Source organism: Pieris brassicae, chromosome 4 (genome assembly GCF_905147105.1).
Source record: "Pieris brassicae chromosome 4, ilPieBrab1.1, whole genome shotgun sequence".
Classification (NCBI taxonomy): Eukaryota; Metazoa; Arthropoda; class Insecta; order Lepidoptera; family Pieridae; genus Pieris; species Pieris brassicae.
The window spans coordinates 21,943,865-21,964,196 of NC_059668.1; the positions used below are offsets into that span (position 1 = coordinate 21,943,865).

Consider the following 20,332-nt stretch of genomic DNA (forward strand, 5'->3'; position numbering starts at 1 on the left):
AAGGTTGATAAAAAGAAAAACTTGAAGTTTTTATACCGTTTATTAAAATAAGTGATGTAATTTCGTTTAGAACACATTTAAAGAACATTTGCTTTTATACAAATTAAACATATAATCAGATCGACATCAACACTCTGTTAATGTGGAGCGAATTTCAATGTATTAAACAAATTAAAAAATTCATTACATCCCACCACATATTAACAACCAATATTCGAATTTACAAATGTAAAGAAAATTACTATCTATGTAAAACATTTCATATATATAATCGATTTTAAACACGTACAAAAATAAGAACTATCGGATACAAACGCAATCCATGAATGGGTACATTATTATCCCTTTGAATCCGAAGAAACAGTTAAAAAATTACAGATAAATAGGCATCACAAATGTACTAACAATCATCTCGTACTAGGGCGCGTAAAACTGAACGTTAAACACAATGTATAAAAAATTATATTTCGCTAAAACTAATATGTACACGCGCCGTAAGTTCCAAGCTGGTCCTACTCTAAAAGAAATCTTAATTTCATTTACAAATTGTTAATCTAAATCTATAAGCTTCTGGCGAAAGTAATGTTATGTACACTGAAATTTAATTCCATTCACTATCTATAAAGTAAATATTAAAACAACTTTCCATATAATTCAGGCATATTAAAATATTATTCTTCCATCATTTAGGCTGGTTTCTGATTTGTGGGCACGTAAATATTATGAAATTAGCACTAGTAAGAATAAAAAAATTCAAGTAAGTTTTAATATTCTTTTCTTTAGCGTTTTTATTGCCATTTGCCGATTGAGTCCGATATATCCCATTTAAATCGGACTCAACAAACTAAATCAAAGGCGACAAACTAATCAACTAAAGAATACATCTTGGACACCAAGAATAAGATTCGGAGATCAGACAAAACGTGTCTCCTGTATCCATCACTTACGTTCATATTTGTGAGGGACGCTCGTAGTCAAACTTTGGTTAGGTCTACGCGGAGTTTGCAAAAACAAAATTTCACACAACCATAATATTGATTAAAAAACAACATTCGAACTTACAATTAGTTATTTCCTTGATGCAGTTCTGAATCCTAAAGTATTTGTAGTTTTAAAGGATATTAGTATGTGTAAATGTGTTATTTCAATGGATTTTTTTTATCTCTTTGAGTTCAAAAGCAATATAAATTTAGGGAAGTTTGACAGGAACAATTAAGTAATCGCTGTGACTTAAACTTACAATTACAACTCGACTTTCGTATGAGTATTCTATATAATTAATTCATTGAAACCCAATTTAACTAACCAACAAATCAGGAAACTAACAAAATAACATACCACGATTTTCTTTATGTACATTGTTACATTATATAGACATAAAATTGATTGAATGACACAATATTGTCACAACGACGTATCTGTCTGTATTCTAAAACGCGATTTAAGCTTCAGTGCAAGAAGCATTGGACGACATTAAAATTTGCATTTGTATATATAAAATATATATAATTAAATGACGCTTTGAACAGTATTGTCCTAGTAGCTTTAGCGTGTCATCCCGGAGATCGTAGGTTCGAACACTGGCTGTGCGCCAATGTACTTTGACATTCGCTCAAACTTAGACCTTAAAAGTCGTGTTCTAGGCCGAGGTTGTAGCGCAACCGAATATTAAATAACGATTTAGAATACAGTGGTTTAGATTTGTTCAGTATATGGCACAGATACAGAAAATAACTAGAAATGTACACTTAAAATCAGGTACTAACGTGTAATATGGAATGAGTAGCCCAAATAAAACAGGCAATTGACTGCATTTGATAAATCGTTAAAAAATTACAGAACACACTATATTGTTAATTTTAATGATAACAATATTTTTGCGCTAACATATAAGACAAAGTTAGGCGTATATTAAAAGCAACACATTTTGACGTGAAGGTTCAACAGTACTCAGTAAACTTGCAAGCGCAGTTCAAAAATTCCAATTTCAACAAGCTAAATATGTCAAATACCTTATATAACTTTCAAACGGAAATACACAAGATTTTCGAAAAACGTAGCACCCAGCACGCATTGGCAAGTAAAACCATCTTAACGAAACATTTATTTATACAAGATTCACAATTTATAACGTACTTAGAGTCGTTCATTGCGTAAACGGTTAGTTAGCGATTTAAATAAATTTTTAGTATTAGAACTTTTTCACTGCCTTCGGAGTAGTGTTGCCATTTATTAATGAACGAATCTGAGTATGCTTGAAGGTCCGTTATCATACTTAAAGTTTAAGCCCTGTTCGAACCCTTTCTCTTGAAAAAACCCTGAGAATCGGAACTTAGAGTTATTTCACAATTGTTTGCTTCAAGGACGTTTGTCCGAAGCAAATATTGTTACGTCACAAGACAAACTTTGATCAGACGTATTATTTCCTTTCGTTCCAACCCTTTAGGTTTTATGCTATGCTATCCATTGGATAATTCATCCTTCAGCCACTGGGGGACGGGCCGGCCTAATCTCACAAGTAGCTTCGACAAAGCTGTGTTGTGAGGAGTGTAATATCGCTTTAAGAATTTCGCTGATCTGTCCTCCATGGGAGGGTATACACGACCTTTGGACTTACCGAGACATTTTGTTTTTTCGTTGACAGCTTGACAGAAGAAGCCTTTCTTTGCGTCATACCTGAAATTGTCACTTTCATTAACCACAGAATATATACAAGTGAATTCCTAAGACCTTTTTTATTAGAAAAAAGTTAAGTTTCATGTATGTTTTTATTAGCAAAATTATCAAAAGTCGAGAATGGTATATTTTGATGAACTTTTCTAAGTAATAATTACGTTAGACTTTCAGCTCAGTTAGTTTAAATATGTTTGAATATGAAGGGCGTCGTAGGGATACATATAACACATACATATGTTTAAGATAAAAGTATAAAAACACGAATATGGAATGCTTAACAAATGTATTATCCTTAGTGTGCGACTCACATCCCTGAGGTCGTAGGTTCGATCCCCGGCTGTGCACCAATAGATTTTATTCCTATGTGCGCATAACATTAGCTCGAACGGTGAAGAAAAACATCGTATGGAAATCGGCTACTCTTAGACCCAAAAAGTCGACGGCGTGCGTCAGGCACAGAAGGCTGATCACCTACTTGCCTATTCGATTAACAAATCATGAAACAGATACAGAATCTGAGGCCCAGACCTAAAAAGGTTGTAGCGCCATTGATTAATTAATTATCGTTTGCCCCACGTATTAATTAGAAAAAATATATATATATATATATATCTGAATGAAACATCTTTAACACTATTTTATAAGATAATTAATGACTTGGAAAAAGTATTAAAAAACTCTTGTAATAGGTACGACTTAAACAATAATTCAAACGGACAACTTAAGCGTTCCGATTAAATTTCCCATTTGAATTATTCCCGGAACGACGTTTAATTCGTGAAATAATTTTCGTAATATTTTGGTAAAGCGTGATGGTAAATCCATACTAAAACTTCAGCGTACAAATGAGACATTCTATTTGTAACAAAACCATGGAACGACACGTCGCGAAATTAATTTAAATTCCTCAATACATTATTAATTTTAGTAATTTGTATCATATTAGTAAATTTGTTGATAATAATTTTGACAAATTGGAACATTTCAGACGTGAACAACCGCAATTTTAATTAATCAATGGCGACATCTTTCGAATAAGTAAGTTTATTCAGAACTCAATGTATTTTATATGAGTAATTGACTTTTTTGTCATGCATTATGTTAATTACTGAATATTATTAAGTTATTTTTTGCTCCAATTAAATATAAAATTTATACTAAATATAAATTGTATAATATTGGTTAATAACTTTACTTATTGGTTATTTACTTTACTACTTGGTTAACAAACTCCAGCGTAATGAAATAAATGCATATATAAAATACTATATGGTGGAAAGAGACAGAAAAACGACGACATTTGTCAGGGGGCTGATCACCTATTTGCCTATTAAAACGAAACGGATAAAGAATGTTCCAGGTGGCTTCACTGGTTTTTTTACTTATTTACTTTTCCGTCGCTAAGTTTTTTTATAAAATATTATAACTATACCTCACGTAATGACTTTGTTATATTGGTTAAAGTTTATTCATTCAATTCAATACATTTTCATCAATTATATTGTTTTTTTATATTTTGTTAAAACTGATTTTTTTGCGTATCATCTAACTAACAACAACTATTTTTATTTAGTTGCCCTAGCGGCTACAGCGTGCCCTGACTCTCATCCCTGAGGCCGTAGGTTCGAGAACTTTCTATCTTTGTGCGGAAAACGTTGTAAGAAAATTGACACGTCACAAATAAAATATGCATGTTGTAGTGCCACAGGATTATTATTATTACACGAATAATCGTTATTACGGAATCAAATCATTTGAAACAAATTTTTACAATATTTCGTTAAGATAACGTTTCAATACTGCTATCGTACTTTCAAATGTGTATAACGACTCCCTATTAAGTACACATAAAGGGTGTATGAAGAGAAATTGAATAACAAATAGCGTCTCAAATGAAACAACATAAGCGCCTTACGGACGTGTATCGGCTTAGGTGATGTAAGCTCCCAACGTATGGCTGGATAACGAATACTGTATTTCGTGAAAAAACAGCATTATGTTCGACTTAATGGCTTCAATTTCCTATATGTTTGTAATGACAATACATTCCGATTAAATATATAAGTGGTATGTTAATAGTAGCTATTTTTTATAGAACAGGGGCAAACGGGCTGAAGCCTCACCTGATGTTAAGATACATGTACACTCACATTGGCCTTTTAAGAGCGCTGGTACGCTCATTTCTTGATAAATTAGAATGAGTTTTGCTCTTATAGATCTGTTTATAATACATAAAAAGTTAAAAGCCCTAGAGAAAATATTCTAAATCGTTATTATAAATTTAATGATTAATTATCCTAGACTCCATCAAGGACTTGCCACATCTCGTATCACGTAACGACGCAAATGTATCGATATTTTTCGATTTATCAAAGCATTTATCACAAAGTATGGCTTGTCATTCGAACGAATTCATGATAGCAGTTCTAAAATATACACACGTTGCGACGCGTTATTAGTACAACAAAAAATTCAATAATATTTTTTATTGTCGACAAATTAAAAAATTATGAGACTGCCATACAGATGGGGTTAGAAATTTTGGTTTTGGTTCGTTATCACTATTTGGCAGTATACTTTACTCCTACGTCCTCTGACAATATATGTGTCTATGGGCGGCATCACTAAACATCAGGTGAGCCTGCCCGGTTGCCCTCAGTTACATATATATATATATATATATAAAATACTTTATGTGAAATACTATGTCTAGTACATAATACTAGGTGTTGTGGCATCCTATACCCCAAAAATGTCAGGATTAACGATGCTGGGGTTAATCATCATCATCATATCATCGCGAATAGAGATTAATATAAACACTTACTTAAGCAACTTGTGGTAATCAATATGAGGTATTTTAAGGAATTTCTGCAGGGTGTTCATAATTATAGCTGGTTCAGAGCGAAGCAGCGATCCATCAATTATATGGAACTGGTGTGAGTTGTACTCCGACAACCATCGTTCCAAGTAGTGGCTGTATTTGCCCGGATTGAGGCAACGGTTCCTGGAAATACAATGTATAGTTAGCTGATATATGTTCTTATGGGTCTCGACAAAAGATGAACAGGAAATTTCTCTATATACGCAAAATTGAACCACTTTAAAAAGAAAATTTGGGTGCAATTCACGCGTGGTAGAAGTGGATCCTTCAAAAATGTTGGTTTCAAGATAATCAGACAAATGTAATATTAATTTTTAAGTTTAATAAAAACTAACATGTTTAAAACGTTAAAAAGTTTTTATAACTAGACTTTTTTTACAATATAAAATTTAATTTTTTAAGGTTGAATTTCAATCTATAATGTTGATAAAAACTTAATTTAAGTCTGAAAGGCACAAATTCATAGTCAAAATGACTCTATTCATATAGGCAAATAAGTACACTTATGAACGTCAAAAAAGATGTTAAATTGATTTCAAATTAACATTTACTAACAGTTCGCAAGTCAAGGGCGTAGAGCGGGCAAAAAGAACTGATAAAAATCTCACCGCCAGTGTTTTTAATCGCTAAGTTTTGAGTCGTACAAATTGTTTGAACTGGAGCAAATCAATCCCAAGCATTAGGATCATTTAAATAGATTTTATGAGATAGGAAGCTTTATACAGCGTATTATCTTTAAAGAAGTTTTCACTTTAAAAGGGTTAGGTTTGGTGTAGGTTACATATGTGTTGTATGCATTAAAAGCGCTTCGTGAATTTGGTATGAAACGTCAATAAATTACGTTATCATATTGTCGCAAACGTTATGGCCTAGAGTCAAACATACTTCAGCTATGCATTTGAAGTAAGACGTGTTAACCCTGGGTGCTTTTAAATAACGTAGCAATAAACAAGGTAAATTAAGATATAACGGAGAGACCGGAAAATTGAAATTCGATAGACAAAAGTACAATCAAATTCTGTTGAAGCTTTTTTTATATGATCGCTGGAAACAACAATGTGTCTGCGCCATGAATTACGGGACCGATAACAAAACAACAGTAAGCTCACGCAATTCAATTGTTTCCTTGTTATAACAAGAGGAATCCTATAACGATTCAGAATTTTTGGTATCACAAGATTTCGTGGACTTTTTCACTTGTTTTGCGAAATGTAGGACAAGTTGACTATTTAGGCTGATAAAATCAATATAATAATTTCAAATATTTTGCCTGACTATCCAGACATAGTAAAGGAAATGATAAATGGAACACATATACACACCGCTCGCACCGCGGAACAAAGTCGTAAAGCACTATTACGACTATTTTAATGTTATCTCATTTTCGACTTCATTGGATTATGTAATATAACTGTTTTTTGTATTGTAATTATTTTGTGCAGATGTTTGATAGACGTTTTTACTTTTGTTTTCTTGAAATAGATGTCAACAACCATAACTGTAGTTTTAGGTTAAATTGTAAATCTACCAAATATTCAATTGAGAACGCGACAGTTTAAAAATAAAGACCGGTAATAAAATATCTCTGAGTCACCAAGGTAATATACGAAAAGACTGTTAATACAGTAAAACCCGCTTAAGACGATTTCTCAGGGACCCTACCAAAAACGCGTCTCAAGCGAGAAAGCGTATTATGCGGGATATGGAAAACAATACGTACTACATATTATGTTCTTATTTTGGTATATATAGGTATTAAATTATACAATTATTAATTACATTAAATACCTGGTGTAATTATAATTACATGAATTAAAATATTTTCAACATAATTCAATTTTAGCAGTGCATCTTTGCTTTGACCCAAAGAAGCTTCATAGAGTCTTAAATCATTAACAGCTGATAATGCCTGGGCGTTTGACAAAACCGGAGTTGACTCATCTTCGTCTTCATCATTATCACTTAGGGTCTCGTTTTGTGATTGGATTTCGTACGGCGCTACACTGTCATCAATGGAGGAATATCCAGGAAAACCCTGCAGTATCTCGGGTTTTTCACGTGCGGGCGGGGGGGCCTTTCTAGGGGCTGGCGTTAGAGCGCTCGGTTAGACCTCTCGGCTCGGGTTCGGGCGTATTAAACGGGATAACGAATCGTATTAAGCATTACGAAATGTATGAAAATAAGTCTCAATTTGCAGAAACTGGCGTATTATACAAGAAATCGTGCTGTCGTAATCTGGGGTTACTGTGTCCTCTGTAATTATGCGTAAACAGTAAAAAAATCAGTCTAATTACTGTAATGTACGTTTAGTTATTTATTAACTATCCATACTAAATACATAACAATTATGTTTAAATCGTCGAATAGTAAAAAAAATAGCTTGCATTTGTTCATGTTATGTACTTAGTATCCTAGTAATGACAATCATTACCTTATTTTCTTTTAACAATTAGGATTTTGATTTTACGACATTGTTCCCCGGGGAAGCGACATACTGTACATAATTGTGTATAAACTTTTACACTGATGAAATATACTATAAATTCAGACAAAATTGTTTCGGCTAGATTACAGAAAGAAAAGTTCTTCCAGCCTAGTTCTTAGACAGAATCTATTAGATGGTATATTTAAAAAGCTTACCTTAGGTCTCTTAGCTGTTTCGGCGCGGAGTCATTCGCTGAGATGATGGTGTGGAAGGTGTAATTGTTCGCCACTGGATCGCCGTGCGACCGAATGTGCTGGTACCACGAGTAGGCCCTGGATATATTATTATGTATATTTTTTTGTATTTATACAGCTAGCTAATATCAATACACAATAATTATTAACTAAAAAAGTATAAATATTTAAGCACTAACAACACCTAGCTGATAATAAAAAAATATAATAAAATATAGGTTTATAAAATTAACTTTTTTGTTACTAAACCGAAAAAGATTTGCGTTTAAATAATATTTGAGATATTTTTAGTAAATTTTCAACTTTCAATAGCGGTCCCGGTTTTGTGTTGTAGTCGTAGTATAGTATTAATATACATGCCGATAAAAAAAAATGAGATAGCGCGATACAAAAGTGCAGAGAAGTCCGGATCGCTATAAACAAAATTGCAATACGTGTTAATTATTCATAATTTTTCGCGCTCGAGGCTTATTAATCACAGTTACTCATACACAATAATATAAAAAAAAATTAAGGTCAAACAGCAACACATTGAACACAGAATTTCAATGTTTAATATTGAGAATGTTTTAAAACTATTTTCATTTTTGTTTTACGCTCGGTTGGAAATTACAAACGGACTCGATTGAAATATTTACATGAAGGCTTTGTGCGTTTGTTCTCGATAATTACTTTTCCATTGAAATAACTAGACTGTGGAATGATTGTGCGGCCTTCTTCGATATAACAGAACATTAATGGAACTACGAAAATCACTCACAAAATCTATAAGTAAAAGTATCTTTTTAGATAAATGCCTCCTCCAAAATCCCGCCAGTCCTAGCTGCACTGTGCCACTCTCTGCCATGTATCGCCAGGTCTATGCCTATCCAAATTCGTTGTTTTTTCCTTTTTTTCGTTTAATGTTCCTAATGTATATTATTATTAAAAAATTCTACAATATTTCCATAAAACCTATATTAATCATTCTTTGTTTTAACGAATTTATAAATGGCTTCGAATACTGCCCTATTTTGTCACTTAAAGAGCATGTTTCTAGCACCACAAAGATGTAGAAAATTTCTACCTACTAATAAGAATTCAGTGGAAAAATCATAAGTAATTTCTGCGTTTAGTTTTCCTTTTTTATTTTATTATTTGCTCTTAAACATCACAGATGTTGAGGGAGGACATGGAAGACAATCAAATACTTATGAAAATATGCTATGGAAAGGCATATGGCGCAGCGCTAACCAGATCCATACAACTTCCCAACAAACGAGTAGCCCGCAATATCGCAGCACACAACTCACGAGGGCTTTCTTTGCATTGAAGTTATCGCATGGGTACAATATAAATACATTATTGTTTTGAAATATAACGAACACAGCAAGGCTGCTAAAACGAACTCGGCGAGAAAAAGTCGAGAAAAGGTCTCTATGGAGTTGCTGAAAATGTCCATCCACTAATTGTTAATCAGTTTTATTGGATTTCCTTAAACAATTTGAATACTTTGGAACTATAATAATAATAATTATAATATTGTAAGTTAGGAACACATATAATGTGTCTGAAAACCAATCCTGAATGCATCAATGGGGTTGAAAGTTATGCTTCATTAAACTATCTATAAATTATAATTGTTTTAATCACGCACGCGATCCAAATACCATCGTAATTTATTTCATATTTGGTACAATAGCACTTCGCTCATTGTATGTTCTACAATCTGTGGATATTCTCGCTTTAAGAGCGGCGCAATTAGGTTGTATAGCGGTAATCAAGGTAGGAATGTTCGAGAAAAAGCTGACAGATGGCCGTAAGACATATTACTCGGGCAGCTTTAATTGCCCGTTTAGGATACGACGTAATAAACGGGTTGGAAACTAGATCTTCGAAGCGATTTTCACCTTTATTGAGATTATACTTCATGGAATTAATTGTCTGTATCCCGAATCGTGTACACAATGTACAATGACAAATATTTTAATAGAACTATTTTCAAGTCAAATCGTTTCTCTTTAATTGTCAATTCAATTTGTATGAATCTGAATGTTATTATTAAAAAGTGAAAAACATTGTGTACAAATAATGAAATATGTGTATAAATAACAGATTTCATAACACAAAAAACAAATGCTTTTAAAATTGAATACAAATTCTTTTTAATATAGAACTTTAGAATATCTAAAAGTATTTGGAAATTTTGATTAACATCACAGTATATTTATACTATGAAATAATAAAATACAAATATATAGGAACATTAATGAATGTGACATTTCAATTAAGCTTACCTTTTAGAAGGCGAGATTAATATAGTAATAATCTTCGCGTTTGGTAGCAGCGCATGCGCACGTCGCGGTACAAGATCACCGTCGAAATACGTCGCCGACTTTTCAAAGGTTATTTGGGATGCGTTGCTCTGGTTCGGCGGAAAGAAGTTTAGATACCTGATCAAAAAAAAAATATTTCTAAAAAGCAATAGCACAAGGAGCGTTGATGACATAACATATAAATAAAATGAAAATAGTGTCGAATCACGTCTACAACTTAAAACAGCTTCATATTTTCTTCATTCGGCAATGGTGTCAAGCAAAAATGTGTTGGCGCTTGATCTTTAATACCATATAAATTAATTAAAACATAATGATTTATGATCAATTCACGAAATAAAGTACAATCTTTTTTGCTTTAAACTAACCTAACCTCTTGCGTGTTTATTCTTCTGTGTAACATTGTTGTTCAGCTTATAAGGTTAAAGTTTTTAAGCCGACCAAAGCCATACCTCTCCTTAATATTACCTAAATAACGATATTAAAAATTTGGAGCTGTTTTAAGGTTTTCCGGTTATATTATTTTATATAAAAGGCCGGTCACGCAGTCGTCCTCTGGTGCTGACAGTGTTCATGGCATTTCGTGTTAGGCGGAAATGTGATATAAAAAGTATATATATTATTGGTTTTTAAATAAATTAAACTGACAAATATAGTTTCATTTTTATCTTATTGATAAACTTATGAATCTTAAATAGAAAAAATATTACACAGGCACATTAAGTATAACAACTCTTTTGTAGATTTTTCACATTTTCATTTTCCACAAACCAATTCGGAGAAATATTCACATAATCCATAAACATTAGTAAAGTAGCCTGGCGTGTAGAGGCGACGCAAAGTCGGCACTTAAAATAATGAACATTTCCTTGTTACTAAAGATGATAATTGACCAACGACACGATTTTGATGTCATGAAAGAAATCCTAAAGTAAATCACGCGTCCTTAAAGATCGGCAACACACTTGGAACTACGATAATTGCCTCTTGAAAAGTAATACAGTTAAAGCGGTCAAGAACTTCTACAAGATAACTAATTGTTTTAAGCAGACTTAATACTTGATAGAACCTAGAGCTTTCTGCTATCGTGCTACGCTGGATCGATAGGTATAATTTAAACTTGATGAACAAATGGCGTTGACCCGTTTAGTTTTATGTAGGTTATAGCTGTGATAGTATTAATGATACAAATCCTTTGTTTGATAAATTATGGCGTTCTTTGTAGAGCTAAAGTCAGTCAGTCGAAATAATAATTAATAATTTTATTTAAAGTAAAAAAAATAATGTTGAAGTCATACGTTGTATCCCCGGCCGTGCACTAATTGACTTTTTGTCTATATGCTCAATTAACATTCGCTAATATAGTAACACGTAATATCATTAAGGATTAGAATTTATACATATTCCACAATTCCCCTCGATGTTTAGTTATGCGGCCCATCGGAGGGCACGCCTGTCCTGGAGATGCCGCTACTATTACATACTTTTGGAAGCTTAAAAGCTCATTACTTAAACTTTATTTTGCTAAGCTAAAGCCAGCTTTATAGTTTGTCCTTGAGACACCTTGACATGGGTGCGACGGGCTGTTTTACAAGGACTTATAAAAAAAAACCTTTTTTAAACTTACTCGTAACATCTCTGAATTGTCATATTTTGTTTAATATTTAACAGAAGTTTTTGTATCTGTTTCATGATACTTTGTCAATCTAATAGGCAAGTAGGTGATCAGCCTGTTTTTCCTTATAATGTTTTCCTTTACCGTTCGAGCGAATGTTTAGTGCGCACATAGAAAGTTCATAGGTGCATAGCCGGATATCTAAACAAAACGTCCGGGATGAAAGAAACTACTAGGTCATCACTGCTCTTTGTACGATACACGTGTAGTGAACACTACTAATGTAACTAAAATCAAATATTTATCGTAACGTTATAAAAAACTAAAACAAACAGTAGTAGTGTAAATACAACTGAATCAAGAGAGCAACCATTTACAATATCTCCTTTACTATGTACCATTATATTGCTGGTCGAGATACTTTCAGCCTAGCTTTAATTAAAATAAATTACATACAGGCTGAAACTTTAATAAACGATTTTTTGCGCGTTTATACGATACAATGTTGTCACAAAGGTTTAGTGTAGCGATACTTCTCTATGTAATTTGATCGAGGCTAAGTGGTCACGTTCCTGGCCCTGGGTTAGACTCCGAATAATAACGTTTTTATATCAGTAACTGCCCAAAATGTTCAATGTATACAGAGATATTTGTCTGCTCATAACCATGTACGATATTGGTAGATATTATTTTATCCCTGCAAGATACATATAGTGATAAAAAATGATAATAGGAATCGGTAAAACAAAAGAAAATCTATACTTTTGTAATTAAGGCGAATTATGTTTTAAATACAAAGGTAAATAGGTATTACGAGACCAAAAGTTGTCAAGAAAACAGAGTTCGTAGCGCTAAGTTATCTTGTGATGTTCACGTCCAATGTATGTACTTATAACCATTTCTCAACGTTATAATAAAGATAAATAGGTGTACGTGAAGTTCTCGACAACACTGAATGGAAAATAAAATCGTTCCGACCTCTTGTGTTTGTTCGAAATATATATTGTATAGCGTTCCACTACAAAAGGATTCTGTATTGTCAAAAAAGTGAGAATAGTTACTTAGGTAAATTCTGTGGTAGTTGATGTTGCAAAGGCTTTATTGATAATTGGAATAAAGCTAGTTATAATAATAGATATTAATTAAAAAAATATCAGTGGCGCTACAGCCTTTTTAGGTCTCAGATGTCTGTATCTTTTTCATGATCTGTTAACAATCTATAAGACACTTAGGTGATCGGCCTGCTGTGCTTGACACAGGCCATCAACTTGGGGTCTAAGGCAAGCCTGTTTCCTTACGATGTTTTACTTAAACGTTCGAACGAATGTTAACGAGACACATTTAAACAAACATAAAACACAGTAATCCAGAAAAAAGATACAAATTACAAAGTATCTTCTAGTCAAATTACTGATTTCGGTAGGAGACGCTCAGAAATGTCATAATCTCTCATGAAATGTTTATAAATCCTTAGACACGCTTATCGGAAAATTACAGAGATGTAGGAAAACTAATCACCTGGCCCACGACAGACCCGAGTGGAACCGGAGGAGGTCTATGTCCAACGGCGGACAAATCAATACCTGACGAGCATATATGATGGTTACTGTATTTTACCTAATGTTAAAAGTTAATTTTTTCAAATAAAAAAAAATCAATGAAACTTCTATGCTCATAATTAAGTTTTGGAAATAAAGGTTTTTAATATTATAAGAAAATTAAATTACATGGTAAATTATTTATAGCATATGTTTTGACAACAATTATAAATAACCTAAATGTTCTTATTATTATGACATCACGATAATTAATATGACATTTGCAATACTATTTTAATTTGGCTGATTGTTCGGATTTTCATATAATTAATCAATCTGATTGTACCACTTTCTTAGCTAATAAATGATTTATTATTTTATAAGGCACATGCGTATATTAAAATAATATACAAGTTGTATAATGTATTTTAAAATTAAGTTAAGAGTAGAACAAGTACCCAATTTAACTAGGTACACGAATAAAATCGGCCATTTTAACGAAATGGTAAGATTTTATTGAATTTACATAAATAGTGTAAATTTATTCCCAGCCAAGTTATTATTGAAACATTTCTCGAATTTATTTGATCGTCAATTGATCAATCCTGTAATTTTTTCTGTGAATTTGTTAAATTGCTACAGAATAAATTGTATTGTATTTAATAAATTATATATTTATTCATATAATTCACACCAGTACAGTAGTTAGAGACTACAGACGCTTTCTTTATACTCTTATCTCGGTACTCTCATAGACCAGCTTTAAGTTCATTGTGACTATGTTTCAGACAAGCGGTTCACGTCATTAATCGAGTCGAAAAATAAGCTTTTTATGTTAATTTTTTTATCACCAATAAACCAGTTAACAAGTACGTTCTAAACGGGCGGACTAGAAACAAAGAAGACAGTTACACGAAATTTCGAATAAACGTTGCAAAATGTATGTCTACTATTAATTAATTTGACACAGAGTTAGCAGAGTGAATGGGATCAGTGACACTGTCAAAATACAAAACCTTTTTTTCAGTACTGTCTCTACACTGTGTAATTTTTTTCAAACTACATCTAGTAGTACTTTAGTAATAAACAAACTACACAAATCAAAGGTGTATTTCGTTTAATAATTCACAGAAAATAATGTTAAGTTTCAAGTTTAAATTTTCCTTAACTACTCTAAAAATAAACACATTTACTTTAATGTATTTCAGTTGATTAAAATCTAATACAGATTCTTTAAAAGCATTGGAATGAACTTCTGTTTGATAAAGATGAGTGACGCTTACATATCTAATAGGCAAGCCGGTTTACTGACGATGTTTTCCTTGACCGTTCGAGCGAATGTTAAATGCGCACATTGAAAAAAGTCCATTGGTGCACAGCCGGAGATAGAACCTACAACCTCAGGGATGAGCCGCACGCAAGCCACTAGGTCAACACTGCTCTTGCTATTGAATAAGAATCTCCAGTAATTCCTTCCAACTGATGTACTACAAACCAACATCATTGAACGTATCGTGACGCTAAGGAAAATTAAAAACAGCAGGAAATTTTCACTTTTGTGCTTAAAAAAACTTACCAATCGAGTCCCTTCATATAGTTATTGTTATTGAAGAACTGGAGTTCTTCATATGTAGTCGGGCTGGGTTGATTCGGTACCAGGATTGGATGCATCGCCAGGAATGTGTAGAGCGCGGTGCTTCCTGTCTTCTGAGGCCCGATGACCAGGATTTTGGGTAACGTATCGCACCACTTCGACTTGGACCAGATCCGCCTGTGGCGGGCATCGTCGCAGGGGTTCTGTGAATTTTTGTGTTAAATTATGAAAATCTGTTAATACTTCTGAACCCCAAAAGGTTATTGTATGTCAGCCTTCTGTGCTCAAATAACAAACAATATTTTATTTAAACAATAATTGATTCACTGGAAATCGAATCTAGGACATGTTATCTGTGTGCGCTAACCAACAAGCTCGAAGAAGCTTAAAAATATACTTTGGTATACTTTACTTAAAAATATGATTTAGAAGCAATGAGATTGAATTAATTCAGATCAAAACACAAATGCCTAAAACAAAACACGATCCCAACAAAACATTCGTCACAAACCAAAACAAATAACATAAATCAAACACGACAGAAAAATATATTAAATATTTCCGGGCTGTTAATATAGTACACCATTCTCTGCATAGAATAAAAATGTTTGTTTCTCAATAAGTTCGCATAGCCGTGGTTTGAAGGTCCACACGAGCACACACAATGACATACAATATTTCCTGTACATATCTCAAGAGATTGCTCACTGGACAGAAATTTTGCGCTAATGTAGAAGCAATCACCGAAATTGCAGTCTATTTTGAGGCTAAAGGCAAATCGTTTCATAAAAATAGTATCGAAAAATTTTATGATCGCTATAACCGTTGTATCGCGCTCGAAGACAATCATCATTTTCTATCAAAAAAAGATTTTTCTATGTGAGCCTACTTTTTCAGCCCACCTAAAACGTGCTAATACTTAATCTCAAACTCAAAATAACTTTATTCATATAGGTACACTTATGAACGTCAGATGAGAAGTTAAATTAATTGTAAATTTACATTTACTACCAGTTCGCAAGTCAAGGGCGTAGAGCGGACAAGAAGAAAATCGCTAAGTTTAATCTATCAAAATGATTCCAGTAACAGTATTACAACACCGTACCATGAAATAAATTGTTTGTTTGATAGAATCAACATTTTCAAACGGAACAGAGAAATTGTAACGACCAAACTATTGTATATAGAGCAATCCATTTTCAATACACTCGATTAATCCCATTGCGAATAACTCGGCTATCGAAGTACACTTTTAGGTGAAAGTCTATTTGTAAATTAATAAAATTGAAACCTTTTTCGTTACTTTACGTCTTACAATAGTCAGTTACACTGAGGCTCCACCACCACGTGAATGTCGAGATATTCAACTTCTTCCACAGGCCTAGTGAGAAGATTGAAAAGGACCAAACAATTTGAATTAATGCACGTCAGCCGTAAGTGAAACAATAGAACACACGAACAGTGTATTCTCTTTAATAGAGACTGTAAGTAGTTTTATTGGACACTTTATTATGTTAAATATTATTATTAGGAAATTTGGTTGGATTTTACTTAATAGTCTTAAGTTCCATGATGTCTCAGTAAAGATACATTTAAGCCTAAAGCGCGGTGAGCCTGTAACGGGCTTTTCACGTAAAGCGATTTTTTTCAGTAATCAATGGTAGGAGAGCAGAACACCGTAGGCGTTACAACCTTTTTAGGTCTGGGCCTCAGATTTCTGTATCTGTTTCATGATCATTTGACAATACAATAGATAAGTAGGTGATCAGCTTCCTGTGCCTGACGCAAGCCGGTTTCTTCACGATGTTTTCCTTCGTCTCCGAGCGAATGTTAAATGCGCACATATACAGAAAGTCCATTGGAAAGCCGAGGAACGAACCTACGACTGACGCACGAAAGTCGCTCTCTGAAGCCACTTGGACAACACTGCTCTTGAAGAATACTTCATAATCGTAATTAATGTTAAGATAGCGACATTATTCATACAAACAATTCCATTAAATACTTTTTGCTTTTATGAAGTACTTTAAAATCTAGTACGCAATAAAGTCTTTCTATAAAAATACTTATTACTTTGTGAAAGTCCCCAGTGAATACAAAATTATATTCAGATCGGGACGGGCAGAAAGCTTCATTTTATTTTCCGTTGCTTTAAGAATAAACTACTTTCTATTAATCACTAAAGGTAATCTTATTATGTTTCATTATATTATTCGACATAATAGAATATTGAAAGGCCGACAACGCACTTGACAATCTTCTGGCAATTTGAGTGTCCATGGGTGGCGGTATCACTTAACATCAGGTGAGCCCGTTTGCCTCCTATTACATAAAAAAGTCGTTAAGTTCGAATACCGACTTGGCCTCGCCAGGGAGCTTTATTCAAATAAATATAACCAATATGTAGTTTGTTGTATACGCCTTTTTTATTGTCCATTTGGTGAACTAACTAAAGGTCCTATTATCCGTGGCTATAGTAGTTAGTTATTTTTTGGTTTCGTGAGTAATTTTTTTCATTGGTTATTCTTGTCGATTTAGGGTGACTGACCTGTTAGGACAGGATTGTGTTTTTTATAATCAAAGAAACCACAAAATATAATAGGATGCCCTGAAACCTCTTGAAGGTCCTCCAAAGGCCTTGTTATACAATCATATTCTTAGGTAATGTAAACGGTTATACATAAGAACACCAACTTTTTGGTGAGTTAATATTAACACCTTGTATTTCTGACTGCTGCAATTATTTTGTTAATTTTTCTATAGACTTTGTGGGAATGCTATTTTTCTTAAATAATAGTTCGTCTTTTGTATTTCTACACCGTATAATTTAAAAAAACTCTTAATTCGAATGCGACAGATAGTCAGTTTTTTTAATAATATTTTCATGGGCTGGACATATTAGACCTCACTGTGAACTGAAATAGTGTAATTAATATGTATTTATACATATTTGAATTTTTTTTAAGGATTAAAGACAATATTAGTGTAGTCAAGCGAAAATAAAAACAATCCAGGAATAGGTTTTACTCGGATCATTGCTTTTAGTTAAGGCTTACCTAAGCATAGGTTCTAAAATTCTAATTCGCAGGAAGAGGTTTTTAAGACGAACCGCAGATTTTTCCCGTTACCAGACGGCCAAAATTTGCTTCCCAAGTTAGTTAGCCCACTTAACAAGTTTAACTTCATCATGAAAAAAAGAGACGATCCAAACTGTACACCATGTGAGACAGAAGAGGACCTCCAACACTAAGTTCTTGAGTGTAAAATCAACAAACAATCTAGCTAAGATTTTCTCTTATTCCTCCATTTAATCTTAAGTTCAAGGTTCACTGCCGAATATTGTAATAGATTTGTAAGTATCATAATAGACTCATTGAATCTTATATCTGAATATTATAAAAACACTCATTAAATAGTAATCCCAACTATTAAAATAACGTATAAGCAACATTGATATTTAACAGGATTTAAAAGTAATTTACCATAAAATAAAATAATCCACAAAACTAAAGGAATGAGTTACAAAAACTTGAATTCAAATTCATTGTTTCACTGCATAAATTAGAGAAAAAAAGTTCAAGTTAAAATAATTAAGCCGCAGTGCGGGCTTGAAGTATATAAGGTGGACCACGATATTGATAGGGCGAAATATGTAAGGATTATGTTGAAGAGCAATTATGTATATTGGCGAGAATAGAATTCGCTTAATGGATTTTGTATTAACTTGATGTAATTATAAAATTATGTATGGCCGATCCCTACGCCTTTGTCTGAGTATAAACATAATGTTAGCATAGAAGAGGTTCGACACTTTTTCCGTGAGCCAATCCTATCAACTGCGTCTTAATTATACATATTGTTACGAAGACGGGCTCGACTACAATGTTTCTAGATTTTTCCACTAGTTAGAGAACTTTTCAGCAGGCTGAAATATGATTTCTGACCATTTCAGGAGAGGCTCAATCACATATTAGTTAATTGTAATTTCCATAATGTTACCCTAGTTTTCAGGAAGCTGAAACATTTTTTCAGTCAGTTTCAGAACATGTGTAGTCGAGTGGTGCAGTTTTCAGGAGACCACTGATTTACCAAGAAATAAACCCTTGAATAAATCCACGGCATTTTCTATCCGATCCCCTAGCTCGTAACAATATTTTTATGCTGGGGCAAACGGGTGATACAGTTGAAGTGATCACAGCCACTGACATTGCCAGAGCAATGCCGGCATTTTAAGATCTGGTACATTTTTTTCTTGAAGCACCTTAAGTTGAATTGGTTCGGAAAAAATCTATTTGCAACTGACTTAAAATAATATTAATCTTTAAACTTATTCGGCCCGGTATCAACAATTTCCACTTGTCCAACGAACCGACGCCAATCCATAGTCCATTCTGAACTGCGTTATTTAAGGTCTATCTACTTTCAGATACCACCTTTGTTATCAGTTAAATGTGGATTCATAGCATAACTTTGTGGCCATGAATAGATCCTTTAGACATTACCAATTAATTTATATTTATAAAAGATAAAACGAGTTGTTTTATTTGTTTCGTGCATATTTTATTCGCTTTACAATAAATAGGTCAACCCTCAACCAACTATTAATAACAATACTAGATGTGTTTATGATAATTAATAGTCTTAATCTTTTAAAAATTAACAATCCATATACAATATAATATACTCAAACAAACAACTATCACTCTAGATTACATAAGGGTAATCTCGTCTGGATCGTAAGGGTCATCTTGACATTAATAAGATACAATTGACCTGTAAATTTATCAATATTTCTGTCAAATATACAAACGACCGTCGCCAAAAGCCGCGACCACATCGATTTAAAACAATATAGGAGATTTATTCAAAAACGCATTGGTCAATTGACGGAAACCAATCGTCTGGCGTTCAGACTCCCTGTGCTATAAAAAAGAGCCTTTTTAGTGAATAGTGTAATTAATTAAAAAAAAACAAATTTCAAAATTATGAAAAGAAATGTATATGAAATGCTTCTAATTTTACATTTACTGC

The 20,332-nt window shown here is 33.0% G+C and overlaps 1 protein-coding gene across 4 annotated transcripts in view; it reads right to left on the reverse strand.

The window, feature by feature from the left end:
• Window positions 1-1,506: 1,506 nt before the first annotated feature.
• Window positions 1,507-20,332, reverse strand: part of LOC123708201 (bifunctional heparan sulfate N-deacetylase/N-sulfotransferase) — a 136,194-nt gene continuing 117,368 nt past the window's right edge. For all 4 annotated transcript variants that reach the window (XM_045658776.1, XM_045658778.1, XM_045658775.1 and 1 more), the window contains 5 exons: window positions 15,284-15,504; window positions 10,516-10,671; window positions 8,201-8,317; window positions 5,504-5,683; window positions 1,507-2,676 (listed from right to left, as the gene is read on the reverse strand). In XM_045658776.1, the coding sequence (XP_045514732.1) occupies window positions 2,460-2,676; window positions 5,504-5,683; window positions 8,201-8,317; window positions 10,516-10,671; window positions 15,284-15,504 (891 nt within the window). In that variant the 3' untranslated portion in view covers window positions 1,507-2,459. The remainder of the gene's footprint in view (window positions 2,677-5,503; window positions 5,684-8,200; window positions 8,318-10,515; window positions 10,672-15,283; window positions 15,505-20,332) is intronic.